The sequence below is a fragment of the Urtica dioica genome, chromosome 9 (genome assembly GCF_054948205.1).
Source record: "Urtica dioica subsp. dioica isolate 48M chromosome 9, U.dioica_male_clone48M_v1_H2, whole genome shotgun sequence".
Classification (NCBI taxonomy): Eukaryota; Viridiplantae; Streptophyta; class Magnoliopsida; order Rosales; family Urticaceae; genus Urtica; species Urtica dioica.
The window spans coordinates 29,517,430-29,535,572 of NC_142764.1; the positions used below are offsets into that span (position 1 = coordinate 29,517,430).

At 36.0% G+C, this 18,143-nt stretch overlaps 4 protein-coding genes across 4 annotated transcripts; 1 reads left to right on the plus strand and 3 right to left on the minus strand.

Moving 5' to 3' along the window:
* Positions 1–66: 66 nt before the first annotated feature.
* Positions 67–1,039, minus strand: LOC149386682 (embryo-specific protein ATS3A-like). Its single transcript, XM_089625430.1, has 3 exons — positions 726–1,039; positions 539–652; positions 67–462 (listed from the first exon to the last, which is right to left on the minus strand). Exons 1-3 carry the CDS (start codon positions 843–845, stop codon positions 178–180), a joined length of 519 nt encoding a protein of 172 aa, XP_089481556.1. The 5' UTR covers positions 846–1,039; the 3' UTR covers positions 67–177.
* A 613-nt stretch (positions 1,040–1,652) lies between these two features.
* LOC149386683 (SNARE-like superfamily protein) lies at positions 1,653–3,708 on the minus strand. Its single transcript, XM_089625431.1, has 5 exons — positions 3,558–3,708; positions 3,168–3,281; positions 2,305–2,384; positions 2,103–2,227; positions 1,653–2,001 (listed from the first exon to the last, which is right to left on the minus strand). The coding sequence occupies exons 1-5, from the start codon at positions 3,608–3,610 to the stop codon at positions 1,930–1,932; spliced, it is 444 nt and encodes a 147-aa protein (XP_089481557.1). The 5' UTR covers positions 3,611–3,708; the 3' UTR covers positions 1,653–1,929.
* A 709-nt stretch (positions 3,709–4,417) lies between these two features.
* Positions 4,418–5,316, minus strand: SHN1 (Integrase-type DNA-binding superfamily protein). The gene is made up of 2 exons (XM_089625429.1): positions 5,234–5,316; positions 4,418–5,110 (listed from the first exon to the last, which is right to left on the minus strand). Exons 1-2 carry the CDS (start codon positions 5,314–5,316, stop codon positions 4,573–4,575), a joined length of 621 nt encoding a protein of 206 aa, XP_089481555.1. The 3' UTR covers positions 4,418–4,572.
* A 7,931-nt stretch (positions 5,317–13,247) lies between these two features.
* LOC149386685 (phospholipase D alpha 1) lies at positions 13,248–17,990 on the plus strand. Its single transcript, XM_089625705.1, has 5 exons — positions 13,248–13,483; positions 13,692–13,791; positions 14,494–15,867; positions 16,207–16,735; positions 17,310–17,990. Exons 2-5 carry the CDS (start codon positions 13,702–13,704, stop codon positions 17,741–17,743), a joined length of 2,427 nt encoding a protein of 808 aa, XP_089481831.1. The 5' UTR covers positions 13,248–13,483; positions 13,692–13,701; the 3' UTR covers positions 17,744–17,990.
* Positions 17,991–18,143: the final 153 nt, after the last annotated feature.

An 18,143-nucleotide genomic window follows, 5' to 3' on the forward strand; every position in this document is an offset into this window, starting at 1 on the left:
TTAATTACCGAAACAAAAGTGATTTTATTATTATTATTAATTTTCCTTTTTTTTTTTAACATTGCTCATAACAATAACCTTTTATTTTAATCCAATAGATGTACCCTGTCGTTTTTTATCAAACCCCAAAAAAAAAAACGCAACAACGATAATTAATAAAGCCACGTGTACAATGGATTACGATGAGATAGCGTCACGGCGTGAAGTGGTGGCGGTGACGGAGGAGCAGAGATCGAAGCCGTACCAAATGGAGTTGGGGATGAAGACGTTGTAGTAGAACGTGACGGCCTTGGTGTTCCGTCCGTACACCTTCACCGTCTCCGGCTTCCAACCGTCGTACCCGCTCCGGTACAGGTACAGGTGGCAGATCTGCCTCGCGCACGGTCCCGAAACCTCGAACGTGTCCGTCGAGCACCGCTCGAACGTCCTCGACGCCGGATCGTCAAGCCTCGGCGCGTAAACCTGTCGCCGGAGAACGACCTCATAATTCGCGATCAATCGCTGACAAAATCAATTTCACGGCGTGATTCTTGATTACCTGGTTGCCGTAGGCGTCGCCGAAGGAGAGGCTGATCTGATCGCGAGTGTACTTGGTGGACGAACAGCTCGTCTTGATCGCCACCGTGTACGAGCACGTCCATTGGTTCTTCTTCTGCGTCAATCTGAGAAATGAACACGTGTGTGTGTGCGTGTGTGTGTGAAGAGAGAGAGATAGAGAGTCAAACCTGAGTGGCTGTTGAAATTTGGGGGTTTAGAGAGTGGCTGGGCTGTGGGAGGATTGATTCGGCGAAGGAGAAACAGACGGCGAGGCAGAGAAGAATCATTGCCGGATTGTTAATCGCCATTTTCGAGAGTGAGAAGAAGCAGTGTAGATAAATTGATATTCAATTCATTTGTCACACACAGGAATTATTTGGTTGTGTTTATAGAAATGGACCGAGTTCGCAAGGATATATCGGTCTTTTTTTTAATTTTCTCCTAAAGCGTACCTTAATCGAAATGAAAACTGTGATAAATCTATCATTGAAAATGAGCTCACTGTCCATTTCATAACAATACTAAAAGTTATTGACGAGACGAGAGCAAACCATTAACTATAATTCATTCATTCATAAAAATAAATAAAAAATTAAAAAAAAAAAAACCATTTACTATAAGTTATAGCAAACAGAAAATATATGTATATATAATAAGAAAAACCGCAGTATCACAGGAATCTTCCGCAGTAACCGCAGAATATAAATGAGAAAAATTGACATCCTAGATAGAATAGAAAACTTAAAACATAAGGTTAAACACTGATGGAATCAGAATTCACTGGAACCATAACTAAAACTGATAGATTAATAAAATATTTAGAATTTGTTTAACAAATCAGTGAACTAGTTAAATATCGTGTAAAATATTTAGAATTTGTTTAACAAACTATATTAAGGGTCAAAAAAATTAGTAACAGTGGTTTTCGCAGAAAAGAGAGTAAGATAAACGAAACCTCCAAAGGCTTGAGGTGGGTTCTCTAACCTTTGCTTCTTTCTTTAATAACTTTTTCTCAGAATAAATAGATTCAGCTTTCATTCATCAGAGAGTACTGGTCTTTCTTTAACTTGAGAAAATAACCAAAATCAAACTAAAATTAATTAAAAGGACACGAGTATAAAGAAACGCAATTCTTTCCTTAGGCATGACAAAAAAAAAAACCTGAATCTAAAATTCATCAATTGTAGACATATACAAACAATCTCAACTTCAGTTTAGAAATCAGCATGGCCGCTATAAAATGGTTACTAAAAAAAAAAAAAATTCCGGTGTAAGAGTTTCAACATACAAGTGACAACCGAACTTTTTTTTTTTTTTTTGTGGTCTCAAACCAGGATCCGGGTAGATTGTGCTTCTTCGAGTAGGTTGATAAAGAAAGAAGGGCCGTTTGACTCAGAAATCTGACGGGGGTTTCAACCTTATCAACCGTTTGATTCTATCCTTTTCTGTGTTCTCCAAATAACCCTTCACAAATGCACGTAAATGAACATCATGTCAATCATTGAATTTGTTCGAAACACAATCAGGAACTGAAATTTATTTTATTTTTATCATCATCATATTACCTTCCACACGATTTCATCCAAACACAAGCAGATCTTTCCATACTTGTCAAGAAAAAGACGCTCGCTCGGGGGTTTCCCACAAACATCCTTCACAGCCGATGTTATCACGAATATAACCTCTGACACTGCAGCGACACCGTGAAGGTAATTATGTAAATAAACACGACCATAAAGTAGACAAGCACGGAATTTATTTACTTACGCGCAAGTTCGTCGTACTCATCTTTTCCCACAACATAAATGCTGACATCGCCGAGCACTGTGTAAACAATGTACACTGACCTGACAATGAAAATTTCCGTAGATTAAGATGATTTATTCTTGGAAAGAAACTAAGGAACCATATATACCAGGTACAGCATCAAACATTTTTTGACAATCAGTACCAAATTTTGAGTTATACGAGCCTAAGGTATTCCATTCCAAAGTTCTAGCGACTAACACTCACTTAGTTTTGGGTTTCAATTATCTATTCGTTCTATGTTTAACCATATCCATCTGAACAACAAATTCTACACATTTACACAGCTGTCAATGGATTCTGTGATCGAATACCACTGGACAGAATTTCTATATACGAGAAGACGAAGAAAAAAAACTCGAAAGTTGAAATATTTACAACAAATGAAAACTCAACTAAATACATAGAACAAGAATCATGCAACAAACCAAATTCTAAAATAAAAAAAAAACTAGTTTTAACCAAATACCTTCTCTAGGAAAAAACTTTTCCAACCCTTAAAATCCCCAACTTGACAGTGATTCGTATGTTAGATTTCCCGTCACACATTTTGAATTGATTGGCAACAAAATCACAGCTCATATAATGAGTACACAGGAAGTTCTCTAACAACGATCTAGCAACGTTTCACATTTCTCCGAGTCGTAGTTTTAAGCCCATGTTCCTAGTTCCATCACCGCCTTCCAAAATCTAACAGCTTATATCAAACACAAATCACTAAATCCCCTGTGACTGCCATAACCCAATTTCGCGGATTATACGCCATAATTGGAATCTAAATATTAACAAAACCTAGAGACAAATGTTCGAGGGATTGGACATACTTGTGGCAAGCAACCAAGAGCTCTTCATTCTTGACACCCTTGAGATTATCGGCCCCCAGTTTTACGAGGAAAGATCGCCAATGCAAACGCTCCTCAGCCGGTACTCCATTGAACCTGAAACAACCAACAAATAAGTTCTCTTTTCCCGTAATCTAGCAGACAAAGTAAATGAATCCAATCATATCTCTTCCTTTTTCAATAGCTTGGCCAAAGACCGTAGTTTAACCTAATTTACCAAGAAATTTGAAATCCCTGCTCTAATTGATGCATAATTTCCAATGCCGATGTCAACAAAGTAAGTTTTAATGCGTTGCAATTGAAAGCAATCCAGCTTCGAAAACGATTAAGTTGAAATAATTTAGCAGAAGAAAATGAAGATCCGAAGCGTACCGCTCAACAAGGATGTTGCCTTCGGAATTAGCGAACAATACAGCGAGGATCATGGTTTGGCTTGCAATTGGATCCTCTGAGACTTGTCCTCTTCGTTTTGGGTTTCGATACTCGGCTAGAAAGAAAAGAAAAAAAAAATTATTAAATGTTTTTCACCGCAATCATATAATAATAAAAAAAATTAATTTTTCAGTGGATTCATGTGGCTAGTGGCGAAGAGGGGGATAATATGACATGTCATTTTTTTCGCTAACATCCGGTCATTTTTTACATGTCGGAGTTGTAATTTAATCGACTCATCGCTATTAAAAATAGTCGCGACACGACAACGAAGCCTATGAGAAACATTATATTATTTCACTACAAAAAAATGACGGTATTGCTGGACATTTATCACTGAAGTCCAAAATATCACAGCTTAATTGAATTTAGCGGCGACAAAAATATGTTTTGTTGTAATGATTATTTTCTTTTTGTTTTTCTATTTCATTTTCTGTTTATAAATTTTAAATATTTATCTTCATAATATTTTGTTTTTCAACAAATAACGTTTGATATCTTTTAGTTCTATCATTTTACTAGTCATATAAGTAAGAGAGTACAATGTATAACATCATATTAATTGATTGTCCTTTGATCACCAAAAGGGAGTAATAAGCGGGGCAAAGTTATGGATGAAACAACTAATTTCTTCATTTATAGCAGTCCATAAATTATTTAAACTCTAAATACAAGTATCACCAACATATGTTAAGCACGAGACAAATATACCCTTAATTAAAACAAGAAATAAGGAATAGCAGTTCCATCACAACAAAAGCAAGATTCTCAATGTAGTAATCACATTATTAGTACTTAATCACTATTAGCATTCAGAAGCTCCTCAATCAAGTGAAGAGCTGCCTCCTCCTCTTCTTTGAACCCTTGATCATCGCACGATTATGATCTGCATCATCATCGCCGCAATGATCATCAATTAATGTAGTAATCACACATATATACACATTATTAGTACTTAATCACTATTAGCATTCAAAAGCTCCTCTATCATCTGAAGAGTTGCTTCCTCTTCTTCCTTGAATCCTTGATGATCGCGACGATTATGATCTGCATCATAATCGTCACGATGATCATCAATTAATGTAGTAGTGTTGGCATTGGTTGTGGTTTTGGAAGTTGACCCGAGTTCGACCATCATGACCCAATTGGAAGTGGACCGCGGGCCCGCCCTCTTTTGCCATACTCCAATATTGTGGGAATTCTCAGTGTCGAGTCGGAGGCACGTCACTGAAGGTGACGGGGCTTTGCAACACTTGCGAAGCTTTGCGCTGATCGTCGACGAGATCTCGCTATTCCTTTTGGAGTAGAATTGTTGATCATGATCTTGATGATGAACATATTCATTATTATTAATATTACTATTATTAGTATTAGGGATGTTTATTGGGAAGTTTGTTTTGGCATTGCGACCGTTCATCAACACGGCAGCCTCATCGTACGCTTTCGCTGCATCTTCTGCCTTCTCAAATGTCCCAAGCCACACCCTTTTTTTCCTACCAATTTTATTAATTCGTATAAAAAGTTGAAAAACTTGAATTCTCATGCAATGATCACGTACGTACAATAAATTAATTTAAGCAAAAATAAGAGAATAGGGAATTTAATTAATTACTTACAATAATGGATGACGAATTTCAGAAACCCAAGAACCCCAATGGCGTTGCCTAACACCCCGGTATTTCTTTTGCTGATCCACCATTTTTGCTCACTGCGTGTATGGTTTTGACATGAGAGACTCTGATCTATATATATAGTGCATGACAATGGCTTGTATTTATAATATTACGCGTGTATATATATATATATATGGGAATCTTTTGGTAAATCAGTTCATACATGTGATTGACTAACGGGTTGTAAATTTAGGGATGAATAAAAAAGCACCTTTCTTAGCTAACAGGGTCTTCTTGGTCATGACACTGACCAATCATCAAGATTGTGGTCCGATAGATTTAATATGCAAAACCCTATCTTAGGAGCTTTGTTCACAAACCCCACACACGTGTCTCGTACGTACTCTCTTTGCTTTTCGATTCCTTCATTTATATAAGGTCACAGGACTTCAAACCCCAAAAAGAAATATACCAAATTTATAGCCTTTCAAAACTATTTGATCTGCAAAATAGTACATGTTATTAAGTTATTAGCACATTATTTAATTTTTGTAAAAGTAATAAATAAATAAATAACAAAGCACCAAAATTTAACACTGTCAGTAAAAAATTTGAGATATGACCCATATATAAATTTGTACATAAAAAAATTATTAAAACTTTATGACTATTTTGCTAATTTTACAAATCATTGAATTTTACATAAACAATAGTTATTTTACAAATCCATCAGTTATTTGGCTAAACCATGACATTATTTATAATTTAATTTTAATGTTGATTTTTTTTCATACATAGGCGATCATGTGTTTGTTATGCAACGTTTACTTAATTAGAATGTTTTAGAGATAGCATATCTGGATTATTTTGGGCCATAATACTTGAAAAGAAGTTAGAAACTAACTAGTTAAATAACAATAGGGATCCCATAACAATATGGGTCATGTTTTCTTGATAGACGATCATCATCATGTCCAAATTTTTTTATATATATGTTTGCTTTTGGGGGGACCCTGATTCCACGGCTCGAATCTTAGCAGAGAATGGAAATAAATTTAATGCTACATTATTTATTTGTGAAACATCAGTTACGCATTGCAATCAATTAATGTCTTTGTGGTGTTATGATATATTGGACGTAGTTGATCTGTTGGTGTTTGCAATCAATAGTTCTCAGCTTCGAAAGTCGTTTTGTAGTACACGCAGAAGTGGAAATTGATATTTGTCATTTCACCATTTCGGATACGTTTGTTTTGAATGTTAGGATCCATATCTTTTATGCATGACTAATATTATAGCGGCTTCCTAGGTTGATGTTGATTTCTTTGTCTTACTATTATTGTTATTGTTATTGTTATATGGTTTATTTTCATTTAGTAGTAAAACGGCACAAAGGCTCGTCCGTGGACACCAAACAAGTCGGGGCTCACAACACCGAGGTACTATGAAATATGACCTTTTAAAAACGCGAAGAAGCGATATTTTGCTTTTAGAAGTGATGAGTTGCTTTTAAAATAGTTATCGAGATTTATTAAAAATGTAATTTCGCGTGTTTATTTTTTAACTTTTAAAAACGACTAGTTGTGAGATTCAAGTGGTAGTGAATCCCACAATTCACTTTTTTACTTTTTCGAGATTTCACGTCCCGGGATTACTTGGAGGAGTCAATCTAATTGAAGCGAGTCATCAACATCCATAGATTTGTCAGGAAGACTGTGTCAAATTCCGTGAAATTGTGTTATATAATTCTTTGGATTGATCGGAAAACGGCATCCAAACGATCAAGCAATTGTTTTCCACAAGGACATGTTGGTTATGCAAGTCTAAGCCAACGTGTTCCTTGTTTGTTTTCTTAAGCCTTTCTTTCTAGCTGTAGCTGTGTGTAAAATGACAAAATTCTGAGCTGATAGGAGCAAATAAAAGCCACAAAATTTGAGTTAATATGAAGTCACAACAAATATACATGAAGACTTATCATGAATTGTAAACATAAGTTCAGCAAGGAATTTTGTAGACGTGTGGGCTGATACACGTTTACAAAGATAAAAGTAAAATAAGAGAAACTGTAACATTAAGGAAAATAAATGTTTACAATTGAAATATATAATCTTTATAAGATTAAAATATTTTCTGCAATGGAATAAATAGTTATATGAGAAATTGCTTCAACTATCACATTTGATAAGTTTTTTCTAATTTTCCACAAAAAGCTTAATTTGGCAAAAAATACTACTAAGTCACTTGTACAAATACAATTTTACCTTCAACAAATGATGTCAATAATTTATGTCAATTGTTGAAACAGATATCAACAATAGATGTCAATTGTTGACATCTACGTCAACAATATAAATCAATTACTGACATCATGTTGATGGTAAAATTGTATTTATACAAGTGACTTATTAGTATTTTTGGTCAAATTAAACTTTTGGTGAGAAATTAGAAAAAACTTATCAAAAATGGTGGTAGTTAAGTCAATTTCTTATAAATTGGCTACCAGAACTTTGGATTAACACAAACTGGGCTGAGAATAGCCCATTAATAATTGTCTACCCGATGGGCTTCTAATAGCCCATCTCGTAACGCACTGACTCTCTTTTCTCACGTCTTTTTGGTATTTTTCAGACGTGTTCTCACTTGTCCATTCGTCATCTAAGTCTAACAAAACCGTTCTGTCTTGGAATCTTAAAAATCAATCATCTGTAGACTTCAGCAACGATCTTGACACGTGGCTCGTTCATATTGGGCCACTATAAATATCCCAGGGACATGTGGGTCCATAACATTATCCTCTTATTTAATCAGAGATAAGTACAGTTGGGCAAATTAGAGCCGTTTATTTCTATTGCGGATCATAAGGTGTGTCGGCAAGCGGAGAGAGAACAAGGAGTGCGTCACACGTGGTGCTTTTGAATCTGATTCTAATCTAAGTAACAATTATTATATTGTTATTTTTCGTTTATAGCTATTTAAATTCAATAATGACTCAATTCACATTTGCTATCAGTGTGATGTTCATGTAATGTAATCAGTACAAAAGTTGCCTTTAAAAAAAATACAAAAATAATCTCAATTTAATAATGATATTTGGGAAAGAAATAAGGGAAAATAACACATTTATACCCTGTGTTTTAGTGAAATGTCGAGTTTAACTCTCGGTTTTCAAAAATGTCGAGTTCATACCTTCTGTTTAACTAAAATAACGAAATTATACCCTATGTTTAACTAAAATGACGAAATTATACCCTGAAATAGACAACAGTGTCACAAATATTCTTTTTATTGACTTTTCATTGACGTTGACTATAATATTTATAATATAAATACCAATTATCTTTATTCATTCGCGCCATATATGTAATTTATTTAAAAACTAAAAAATAAACAACAGTCTCTTAATCGTGAAGAACACAGAAAGAGGCAAAGAGGTAAACATCGATAGTTGATAGTCATCAAAATCGCATATTCGAACAGAGAATTCAAGATTTAGAGTTACTATTCGAACACGGAATGAAGTCATTTCTTAGGCGGTATGAGTTTTATTATTTAATTTCAATTTAAGGCTATTTTTATTTCAAAATTGAGAATTTGGAAATTAGGGTATTGATTTAGATTTGATTCGGTTTTTCTTATATAAGAGTTAATATCAATGAAAGGGAGATTTGTGACGCTGTTATTCATTTCAGGGTATAATTTCGTCATTTTAGTTAAACAGAGGGTATGAACTCGACATTTTTGAAAACTGAGGGTTAAACTCGACATTTCATTAAAACACAGGGTATAAATGTGTTATTTTCCCAAGAAATAATTATAAGAAAAGTCACCCCAACTGCAAAATTTTAAGGGTATATCAAAGATTGTTCAAGGCAGAGAAGCTATATTTTTACTTAATTAGTTGCAACTTGCAAGTTAGTTCTACTGTTATGAAACCGAAAACAATTTTTAAAAAACATTAACTTCATTTCTTTAGTTCCAAATTTGACGGTTCAAGTACGTTAGACAATTGCGCCATATCTACATGATTTAAAAAAAAAGAGATTACATTGTAATATCTAATTTATATTATGTGACTTTATAAAAAAAATTATTGAAATTAAATTTTCCGCCTTCTCAATTCAAACAATTGTCAAAAACTTATAGGCCTTCAAAATTGCCTCTGCTCAAATAATTGCCGCTCAATGAAAATCTTCGATAAAAGCCTTGCATAAAAAATATAATATTTATAATAACAGTCGAGACGGTGATACTAAATATTTGTTTAAATAAATAAGATTATAGATTTATATGAACAAAATTAAATTAAGCGACAAAATATTTAGTTACACTTACACCTACACCTACACCAAATATATAGTCACTGAATAGTGTAATATTCGAAATGTTCAATCACATACAGACAGAGCCGCTAATATTAACAATTTAACGTCATAAAAAATATATGCAATTTATTTATCAGCGACAACAATAATCTATGGGAAAACAATAGAGCATTTGTGAAGAAAAAAAAAACAAAAATTAATATAGAGATTTGACATAAAGAATAGGCCACAGCTAGACCGACTACCATGATACATAATGTTGGATCTAATAGGATGATTGAGAACTTAATAACACCCATTCATAACTCATTTGTGACAATTATTCCTATATGATACTCACTCGTCAAAATTACTTGATTTAAACTTTTATTGTTTTGTTTTTGTGAGATGTATAAATCAATGATTATTGGTTTGTCAAAATTTAATTACGATCAACTAAAAATCAATTGCCTAAAAAGCGAAAAATATACAAAATTATATGAATGTATTTTGCAAGAGTTTTGGTCTCCGAAGGTGGTAAGTAGATGGGCTGCCATCATGATCCAACTAGTCAAGTCCGGTGATTTGCTATTTTTTCTAAACGTTTATTTATTTATTTTGTATTCGAATTTATCTTTGAAACGTTTTGTAACTCCTTTGAAGTATTAAACATAAAGTTTAACAATTGTAATTGTACATTATTGCTGAATAGTTTGAAAAATGCTTATTACTGAAAAATAACTTATCTTAAAGACGTGTTCATGAACCGTTTCTACGCGGTTGTTGATTGTCAATATAAATCCAAAGCTTGTTCTCATTCGAAACACTGAACAAATGTTCAAAAACAATCCTCCTTTTTTCTTCTCGAATCCTTCAAATGGGGTATAATGCACTCAAGCCCACTTTGACCACACACGTGCGAGCGTTTCCGTAATTCAACCAGATGGGTCGAGTGGTTGTGATTTACTATTTTTCCTAAACATTTTTTTTCCTGGTATTTTTTTTCAAGTTATCATTAAAACGTTTTGTGACTCTTTTAAAAATGTTAAACATCAAGTTTAATCGTCTTGATGACGTTGTCTGGAACCGTTTCTATATGGTTGTTGCTTGCCTATATAAGCTCGAAGCTTGTTCTCATTAAAAACACTACAAAAGTTATAAAATATCTCCCTTATTCACTATCGGGTATATGTTTTATTCACTATAGTTGAACCTTTGGTATAGTATTCTTCTCACACGTCGTTGTAACCTCGTTGCTTATCATTTTCAATACTTTGTCAGAGAGCAATGTCACTTAAAGAAAATCGTATAACGAGCCTTAATTTTCTTCTACTTTTCATTTTATATTGTTTAAGGTTTATGTTCTTGTGTATGTATTTATGTAATTATATTTATATTTTTGTTGTCTATTAATGTTCTCCAATTGTTCTTTGTTAAAGTTTATTTAAATAAATATTTTGCAATCATTTACTTATTCATACAAATAATTGTTTCATATATATAACATTACTATAAATAAAAACAAACTACTTGATTAGGGGTAATTTTCTCATAATCCGTAACTCGAGCCCAAAATTCAATTGAAGAGGTAATTTACGAGTCCCAAATCACATAGGGAAAATCAAGTCAATGCCTTATCAAGTAGGAAATCGAGATGAAGTTGCTCGTCGGCCCGCGTGTCCCGTTCCTTTCAATCATAACCTCCTTATATAAATACGAAGCTCCACTCGCAAACAATCAAGAACCATTAATTGAGCTCAAAACTAAAGGTCATTTACTTCATATTTCAATCGGAGTAATGTTAAGGATCGGAAAAAGTAAATAGCTCCAATGAGACGAGATGGACATGTTTGAGGATTTGACTACTTATTAACACATTATTAGCATGTACATAAAACTTCGAATAATATAAATAACAAAACATCAAGAAACATTTTTAAATTCATTGCATTGATTGTGATCGATTCATAATGTAACGTTACACTACTAAAGTACCATACTAACTCCAAATAAAATCGACATATTCAGTAACTTTTATATGTACATATTTTTATGTCCAAAGTAACTATTTTTCACCATTTTTTTTTTCTGTCCAAAGTAACTCTTGTTAATATAGGTCTGAAAATTTGTGTAAAAAAAATTATGAAAAATTTAAAAAATGCTTTCTTGTTTAGATAAAAAAAAAATATACTACTTGTTCAACAGGGGTCAAGCACGCCAACTTTGATTTAAATAGTTATCATAGCCGTCCTATTTCGATCATAATAATATACTTTTCATCACGTGAAAAAGGCATCGTGCTTTAATAATTGAATCAGATAAAAAAAAAATCATTTACCACCAAAGACATCATGTATATGTTAAAGTTCAATCCCCTTTTCAACCCTTCGTTATTCGTACAAATTTGTATCGTATAAGCTTGATATTTATCACGGGAAACTGTTAAAACTATAACAGTTTAAATTTTATCAAGAGTAGTTCCAAAGTAATTAGATTGGCGGGACTATACATGTTTTAAATTGAGCTTATAATTAAGTCAGGGATTAACAAAATGTCAATATATCAATCCATATACAAGCATGTTGGGAAATTTCAAATTCTTGTCCGAATATTTGTTCACTTTTATACCTTTTTATCTCTCTAAAATTAAATGAAATAGTGTGGAAGTGTAAATACTAGCTATACTTAAAATGAATTCTATTAGTCAAAATGGAGAGACGGAGATGAGACTCCGAATTCAATGAGAAGGCCGAGTTTGAGACAAGAATGTAGAATTTTTGTTTGATTTTATTTTATCAAACCATAATATACCAAGTAAGTGGAATCATACGGTTGGATAGCATTATCTCAAACAAATAATTAACTAATTAAACTACTAAGATTAGAGGATGTGTTAATTAGTCGATTTTTTGTAAATTTTAGATAAATAATCGATTTGATGATATTGCATTTTGTAAATTTGGTCAATTTTAGAGAATTTATAGAGTATTTATGTCAATTTGATCTTATAAATAAATATTCGTGATCATTTATTTAAAACTTACAAAAAAAATTAATTAAATGATAAAATCTATTATTTTATATGGTTATATATAGACCCTACCTGAAATAGCTATAGTTATATTAATAGATAATTATAAGTAAAATTATTTGAAATACTAAAATAGCAATTGGTGGCATAATCCAAAACTCTCCTTCACAAGCACATTAATAAAGCCGTCACAAAACATGTCCATATAGAATTCGACGACTGACAAATCCGTCCATCTATTAAGCAAAAAAGAAGACAAATATATTTGTCCGTTTTCATATGGTCGTCACTCTCAATTTTTATTTTTTTATATAATACACCTATCGTTCTTTCCATAAAAAATAAAGTTTGCGGATGCTAAATGTAAACAAATATAGCGTTATGATACGCAAAAAAGATGTAACGTTCTCAACTAGTGTCAATCTATTTGTAGTAAAAAAAAAAAAAAAACCCTTATACAGGTTAAACAAAAAAAATTTAAAAACTAATTTAACGGAATGGATTCTACATTCCTAAAATGAAAATAATAGACGGTTAGTTAAATAAACAAAAAAAGTAAATTTTATTTAGAAAAGATAAAAGTCAACACCGAAATGTAATATTTTTTTTAATATAATAAAGTCTTATTGGATGCGTTCTATCCGCGGTAAGCCTATACCGTGTAAGTATTAAAGCCTCGATTCGATCTATTCTCGCTCCTCTTTGTCTCCTTTCTTTTCTACATTCCCTTGAAATCCCCGTTTTTTTTTATATATATTTTCAATACAGTTTTATATTTTATTTATATATATACACACAGTGCACACACGTATATACATGTGATTTCGCACACGGATTATTGACCGATCCGCTCCTATTATTTAGCTCATCGTTCTCTCACTACTGGCTCTCAGATCTCTCCCTCAGCAAAACCAACAAAAAGTGAGATTATCGATTTTTTCTCCCTCTGGAATTGTTTCGATTGATTTTTTTTTTCCTGCGAATTTGTCTCGTTGCTGTGGTTTACTTCTCTCTGCGATCTTGCCATTTTTTTTTCTTTTAATTTATGTGTTTTTGAGATCGATGAAGGAGTGAGTGTGTGAGTGAGTATCTATAATTCGTGTGATTGATTGATTGGGTTTTTGTGCAGAGTGTGAGAAATGTCTCAGATATTGCTTCACGGTACTCTTCACGCTACGATCTATGAGGTTGACAAGCTTCATGGATCAGGTGGGAATTTCCTCAGCAAGGTATGTATAATCACTCGTTCTAAGCTCTCTGCGTTTTATCTTTTCGATTTGATTTGTCTCATGTGGTTGATTCGAATCTCGTATTGTAATTGAGCTTTCCTTTGCCTTTTTTAAACTCCGTCGCTGCAGTATATACTTATTTTAAGAATCGAATCGATTATTTTGCTCGAAAAAGTAATTACATTACGTGATCGTCTAGATTCACAAGAATGTTAAAGAAATTTGCGATTGAGCTCTTCTATACCGTATTTTACTCCGTTACTGTAGTATATACTGATTTTTATGAAGCGAATCGATTCTTTTACTAGAAATGTGTTTTACACACACGATTGTCTGTGCTCACGAGAACTTTAAAGAAACTGAGAAGTGAATTATTAAAGCTTTCATGCATAAAAAGATTGGCATTTTTCCCCTTAATTTTTCATCATCATGTTCATGCTGAAAAATTATACATGTATTTATTAATGATGCAAGCAAAAATCTGTTTTCATTTTCATCAGAAGAAACTTCTTGTTGGATTGGTTTATCTATGTCTCGTATCTATCACATGTACATAAATGTGACCAGAAAGCCATAGAATATTTGCTAACCGTGGTTTCTTTTTTTAACTAGTTTTCTAATCAGACGTCATTTATACTTGATGAGATTTTCCATTACGTTTTGTTGCTCAACTTGTATCTACTTCTTGTTTCTGTCTTGTAGATTGTGGGTAACATAGAGGAGACAATCGGTTTCGGTAAAGGAACCACTAAGCTCTACGCAACCATTGACCTGGAAAAGGCCAGAGTTGGAAGGACCAGAATCCTCGATAAGGAAGTATCGAACCCCAAGTGGTACGAGTCTTTCCACATCTACTGTGCCCACACGGCTTCCAATGTGATATTCACCGTCAAGGACGACAATCCCATCGGAGCAACTCTGATCGGAAGAGCATATGTCCCTGTTCAAGATATCTTGGACGGCGAGGAAGTGGACAGATGGGTCGAGCTCTTGGACGAAGAGAAGAACCCGATCCACAGAGGCCCCAAGATTCACGTGAAGCTCCAATACTTTGATGTCACGAAGGACAAAAACTGGGCTCACGGTATCAGAAGCGCAAAGTTCCCGGGAGTCCCGTACACTTTCTACTCCCAGAGACAGGGCTGCAAGGTCTCTCTGTACCAGGACGCTCACGTCCCCGACAACTTCATCCCGAAGATCCCTCTCGCCTCGGGGAAGAACTACGAGCCTCACCGCTGCTGGGAAGACATCTTCGACGCCATAACCAACGCCAAGCACTTGATCTACATCACCGGCTGGTCCGTCTACACCGAGATCTCCCTCGTCAGAGACACGAGGAGGCCGAAACCCGGCGGCGAAGTCACCATCGGAGAGCTTCTCAAGAAGAAGGCCAGCGAGGGCGTTCGGGTCCTCATGCTCGTCTGGGACGACAGGACCTCCGTCCCCGTCCTGAAGCAGGACGGCCTCATGGCGACCCACGACGAGGAGACCGAGAACTACTTCGAGAACTCGGACGTGCACTGCGTTCTTTGCCCGAGGAACCCCGACGACGGAGGAAGCTTCATCCAGGACTTCCAAATCTCCACCATGTTCACCCACCACCAGAAGATCGTGGCGGTCGACGCCGAACTCCCCGGCGGAGGCGGCTCGGAGAAGAGAAGGATCGTGAGCTTCGTGGGCGGTCTCGACCTCTGCGACGGGAGGTACGACACCCCGTTCCACTCTCTCTTCCGAACCCTCGACACGGCGCACAGCGACGATTTCCACCAGCCCAACTTCACCGAGGCCGCGATCGCCAAGGGCGGTCCGAGGGAGCCGTGGCACGACATCCACTCGAAGCTCGAGGGTCCGATCGCCTGGGACGTCCTCTTCAACTTCGAGCAGCGGTGGAGGAAGCAAGGCGGGAAGGACCTCCTCATCAACCTCCGCGAGCTCGCCGACATCATAATCACTCCCTCGCCGGTCATGTTCCCGGACGACCGCGAGACGTGGAACGTTCAGCTCTTCCGTTCGATCGACGGAGGAGCCGCGTTCGGGTTCCCCGAGACCCCGGAGGAGGCGACCCAGGCCGGACTGGTATAATTTACAAATTAACCCCCCTACCTTTTCTTTTTCAAAAATTTATCGATATAAGCCACATAAACATAAGTGTTTGTGTTTTAGCCAACGTTTTGTAAATTTTTTGTAAATAGCCAAAAACTGTTGGAAATATTCCGTAAATAATCATATTTACTAGAAATTTACTCTGCATTTTTTTGTTATTTTTATAGCGTAAATAGATTTGTGTGGCTATTTACAAAAAAATAACGAAACATTGGCTATTTCAAAATTCTAATATTTCATATGGTTAGATAGCTGCTAGACCCTTTTTTTTTTTCTTCTCTAATACGTACAGCTTTGTGGCTCCGTCCCTAGGTGAGCGGGAAGGACAACATCATCGACCGGAGCATCCAAGACGCGTACATCAACGCGATCCGGCGAGCGAAGAACTTCATATACATCGAGAACCAGTACTTTCTGGGGAGCTCGTTCGCGTGGGCGGCGGAGGGGATCAAGCCGGAGGAGATCGGGGCGCTGCACGTGATCCCGAGGGAGCTTTCGCTGAAGATCGTGAGCAAGATCGAGGCGGGAGAGAGGTTCACGGTGTACGTGGTGGTGCCGATGTGGCCGGAGGGGTTGCCGGAGAGCGGGTCGGTGCAGGCCATTCTGGACTGGCAGAGGAGGACCATGGACATGATGTACAAGGACATCATTGAGGCGCTGAGGGCTCAGGGCAGGGAAGACGACCCGAGAGAGTACCTCACATTCTTCTGCCTCGGAAACCGCGAGGCCAAGAAGGAAGGCGAGTACGTCCCCGCCGAAGCACCCCCGGAAGGCTCCGACTACCTCAAAGCCCAGCTCGCACGCCGTTTCATGATCTACGTCCACACCAAGATGATGATTGGTACGCAAGCAATTTTTTTTTTTTTTGACCGATATAGTCTCTAACTAGCTAAACTGTTGTTATGTATGTGAGTGATATTTTGGTTTTCAAGCTAATTTTTAAAGAATAATGATAATAATCGATTTATTGATTTTTTTTATTTTAGTAAAATTTAATCTTTTAATTTGGATTTTATATTTATAAAACGCAACTTCTAAACAACTTAAAAAATATGTATTCATATATTTATCTAACTTGTTTACAATCTTAAATACACAATCTTACTTTTTAAGTCCTCTTCAAGGACATAATGCAATTATTTTGCAATTATTTAACTAGCTTATTTTACGAAATTGATAAGTTATTTAGTTTGTAAAACTGTTTTAAATATCACTAAAATAAAGTTAAAAAAAAAAAAAAACACAGATTGTGTATATTGATTGTTCAAATCATATCACCATTAAATTTGCCTTTATATAAGCAAAATTTGTAGAATATTCAATATTCTAGCCTACTCAAGGCTAATGACTATGCTAAAAGATAATTTGCTGCAGCAATAAATAAACTCATTGATGGTTTGGTGATTTGTGGGCAGTGGACGATGAGTACATAATCGTGGGGTCGGCGAACATAAACCAGAGGTCCATGGACGGGGCTCGGGACTCGGAGATAGCGATGGGCGCGTACCAACCGCACCACCTCTCGGCTCGCGAGGCGGCTCGAGGGCAGGTTCACGGGTTCAGGATGGCTCTGTGGTACGAGCACTTGGGGATGCTGGACGAGGCGTTCTTGGAGCCCGAGAACGTGGAATGCGTGAGGAAGGTGAACCAGATGGCCAACTCTTACTGGGACCTCTACTCCTCCGAGACCCTCGAGCACGACCTCCCCGGCCACCTCCTCCGCTACCCCATCGGAGTATCCTCCGACGGCTCCGTCACCGAGCTCCCCGGCTTCGAGTTCTTCCCCGACACCAAGGCCCGCGTCCTCGGCACCAAGTCTGACTATCTACCCCCTATCCTCACCACTTAATTACGCCCTCTGCCATCGTCGCCTTCAGGACCCTTCTACTTCTACTATCTACTATCTATAATAATAAAATCAACCCTTCTGTGTGTACGTCTGTGTGTGTGTGTGTTTTGATTGTGCATAGCAGGGTGTTTTTTTTTTTTTTTTTTTTTTTTTTAATTTATTATGTATTATGACTGTTTTTTTGTTTCCCTAACTTCGCTTGACTTGAGATTTGAGTGATTTTTATTGCTGTGATCTCTTTCGTTTCGATGGTTTCTTGATTTGATTTTCTGAATTCTTGACTTGTGTAGCGCTAACCAGACGAATCTTCAAACACAAGAAATGATATTCAACCTGAGGCCTAATTCAAAACAGGTAAATTGGACGAGACACAGATTTATCCTGATTCGATCAATGTGAT

What these genes read in the sequence shown, in the direction of transcription:
- LOC149386682 (XM_089625430.1), bottom strand. Translation starts at nt 845, where the DNA reads ATGGCGATTAACAATCCGGCAATGATTCTTCTCTGCCTCGCCGTCTGT. An exon ending in AAATTTCAACAGCCACTCAG is followed by an intron (nt 653 to 725) that starts GTTTGACTCTCT and finishes AGATTGACGCAG; the next exon opens with AAGAAGAACCAATGGACGTG. An exon ending in GCGACGCCTACGGCAACCAG is followed by an intron (nt 463 to 538) that starts GTAATCAAGAAT and finishes CTCCGGCGACAG; the next exon opens with GTTTACGCGCCGAGGCTTGA.
- LOC149386683 (XM_089625431.1), bottom strand. Translation starts at nt 3,610, where the DNA reads ATGATCCTCGCTGTATTGTTCGCTAATTCCGAAGGCAACATCCTTGTT. An exon ending in CTCTTGGTTGCTTGCCACAA is followed by an intron (nt 2,385 to 3,167) that starts GTATGTCCAATC and finishes TTTCATTGTCAG; the next exon opens with GTCAGTGTACATTGTTTACA. An exon ending in TGAGTACGACGAACTTGCGC is followed by an intron (nt 2,228 to 2,304) that starts GTAAGTAAATAA and finishes GTGTCGCTGCAG; the next exon opens with TGTCAGAGGTTATATTCGTG.
- SHN1 (XM_089625429.1), bottom strand. Translation starts at nt 5,316, where the DNA reads ATGGTGGATCAGCAAAAGAAATACCGGGGTGTTAGGCAACGCCATTGG. An exon ending in GAAATTCGTCATCCATTATT is followed by an intron (nt 5,111 to 5,233) that starts GTAAGTAATTAA and finishes TAAAATTGGTAG; the next exon opens with GAAAAAAAGGGTGTGGCTTG.
- LOC149386685 (XM_089625705.1), top strand. Translation starts at nt 13,702, where the DNA reads ATGTCTCAGATATTGCTTCACGGTACTCTTCACGCTACGATCTATGAG. An exon ending in AGGCGACCCAGGCCGGACTG is followed by an intron (nt 15,868 to 16,206) that starts GTATAATTTACA and finishes CTCCGTCCCTAG; the next exon opens with GTGAGCGGGAAGGACAACAT. An exon ending in CCACACCAAGATGATGATTG is followed by an intron (nt 16,736 to 17,309) that starts GTACGCAAGCAA and finishes ATTTGTGGGCAG; the next exon opens with TGGACGATGAGTACATAATC.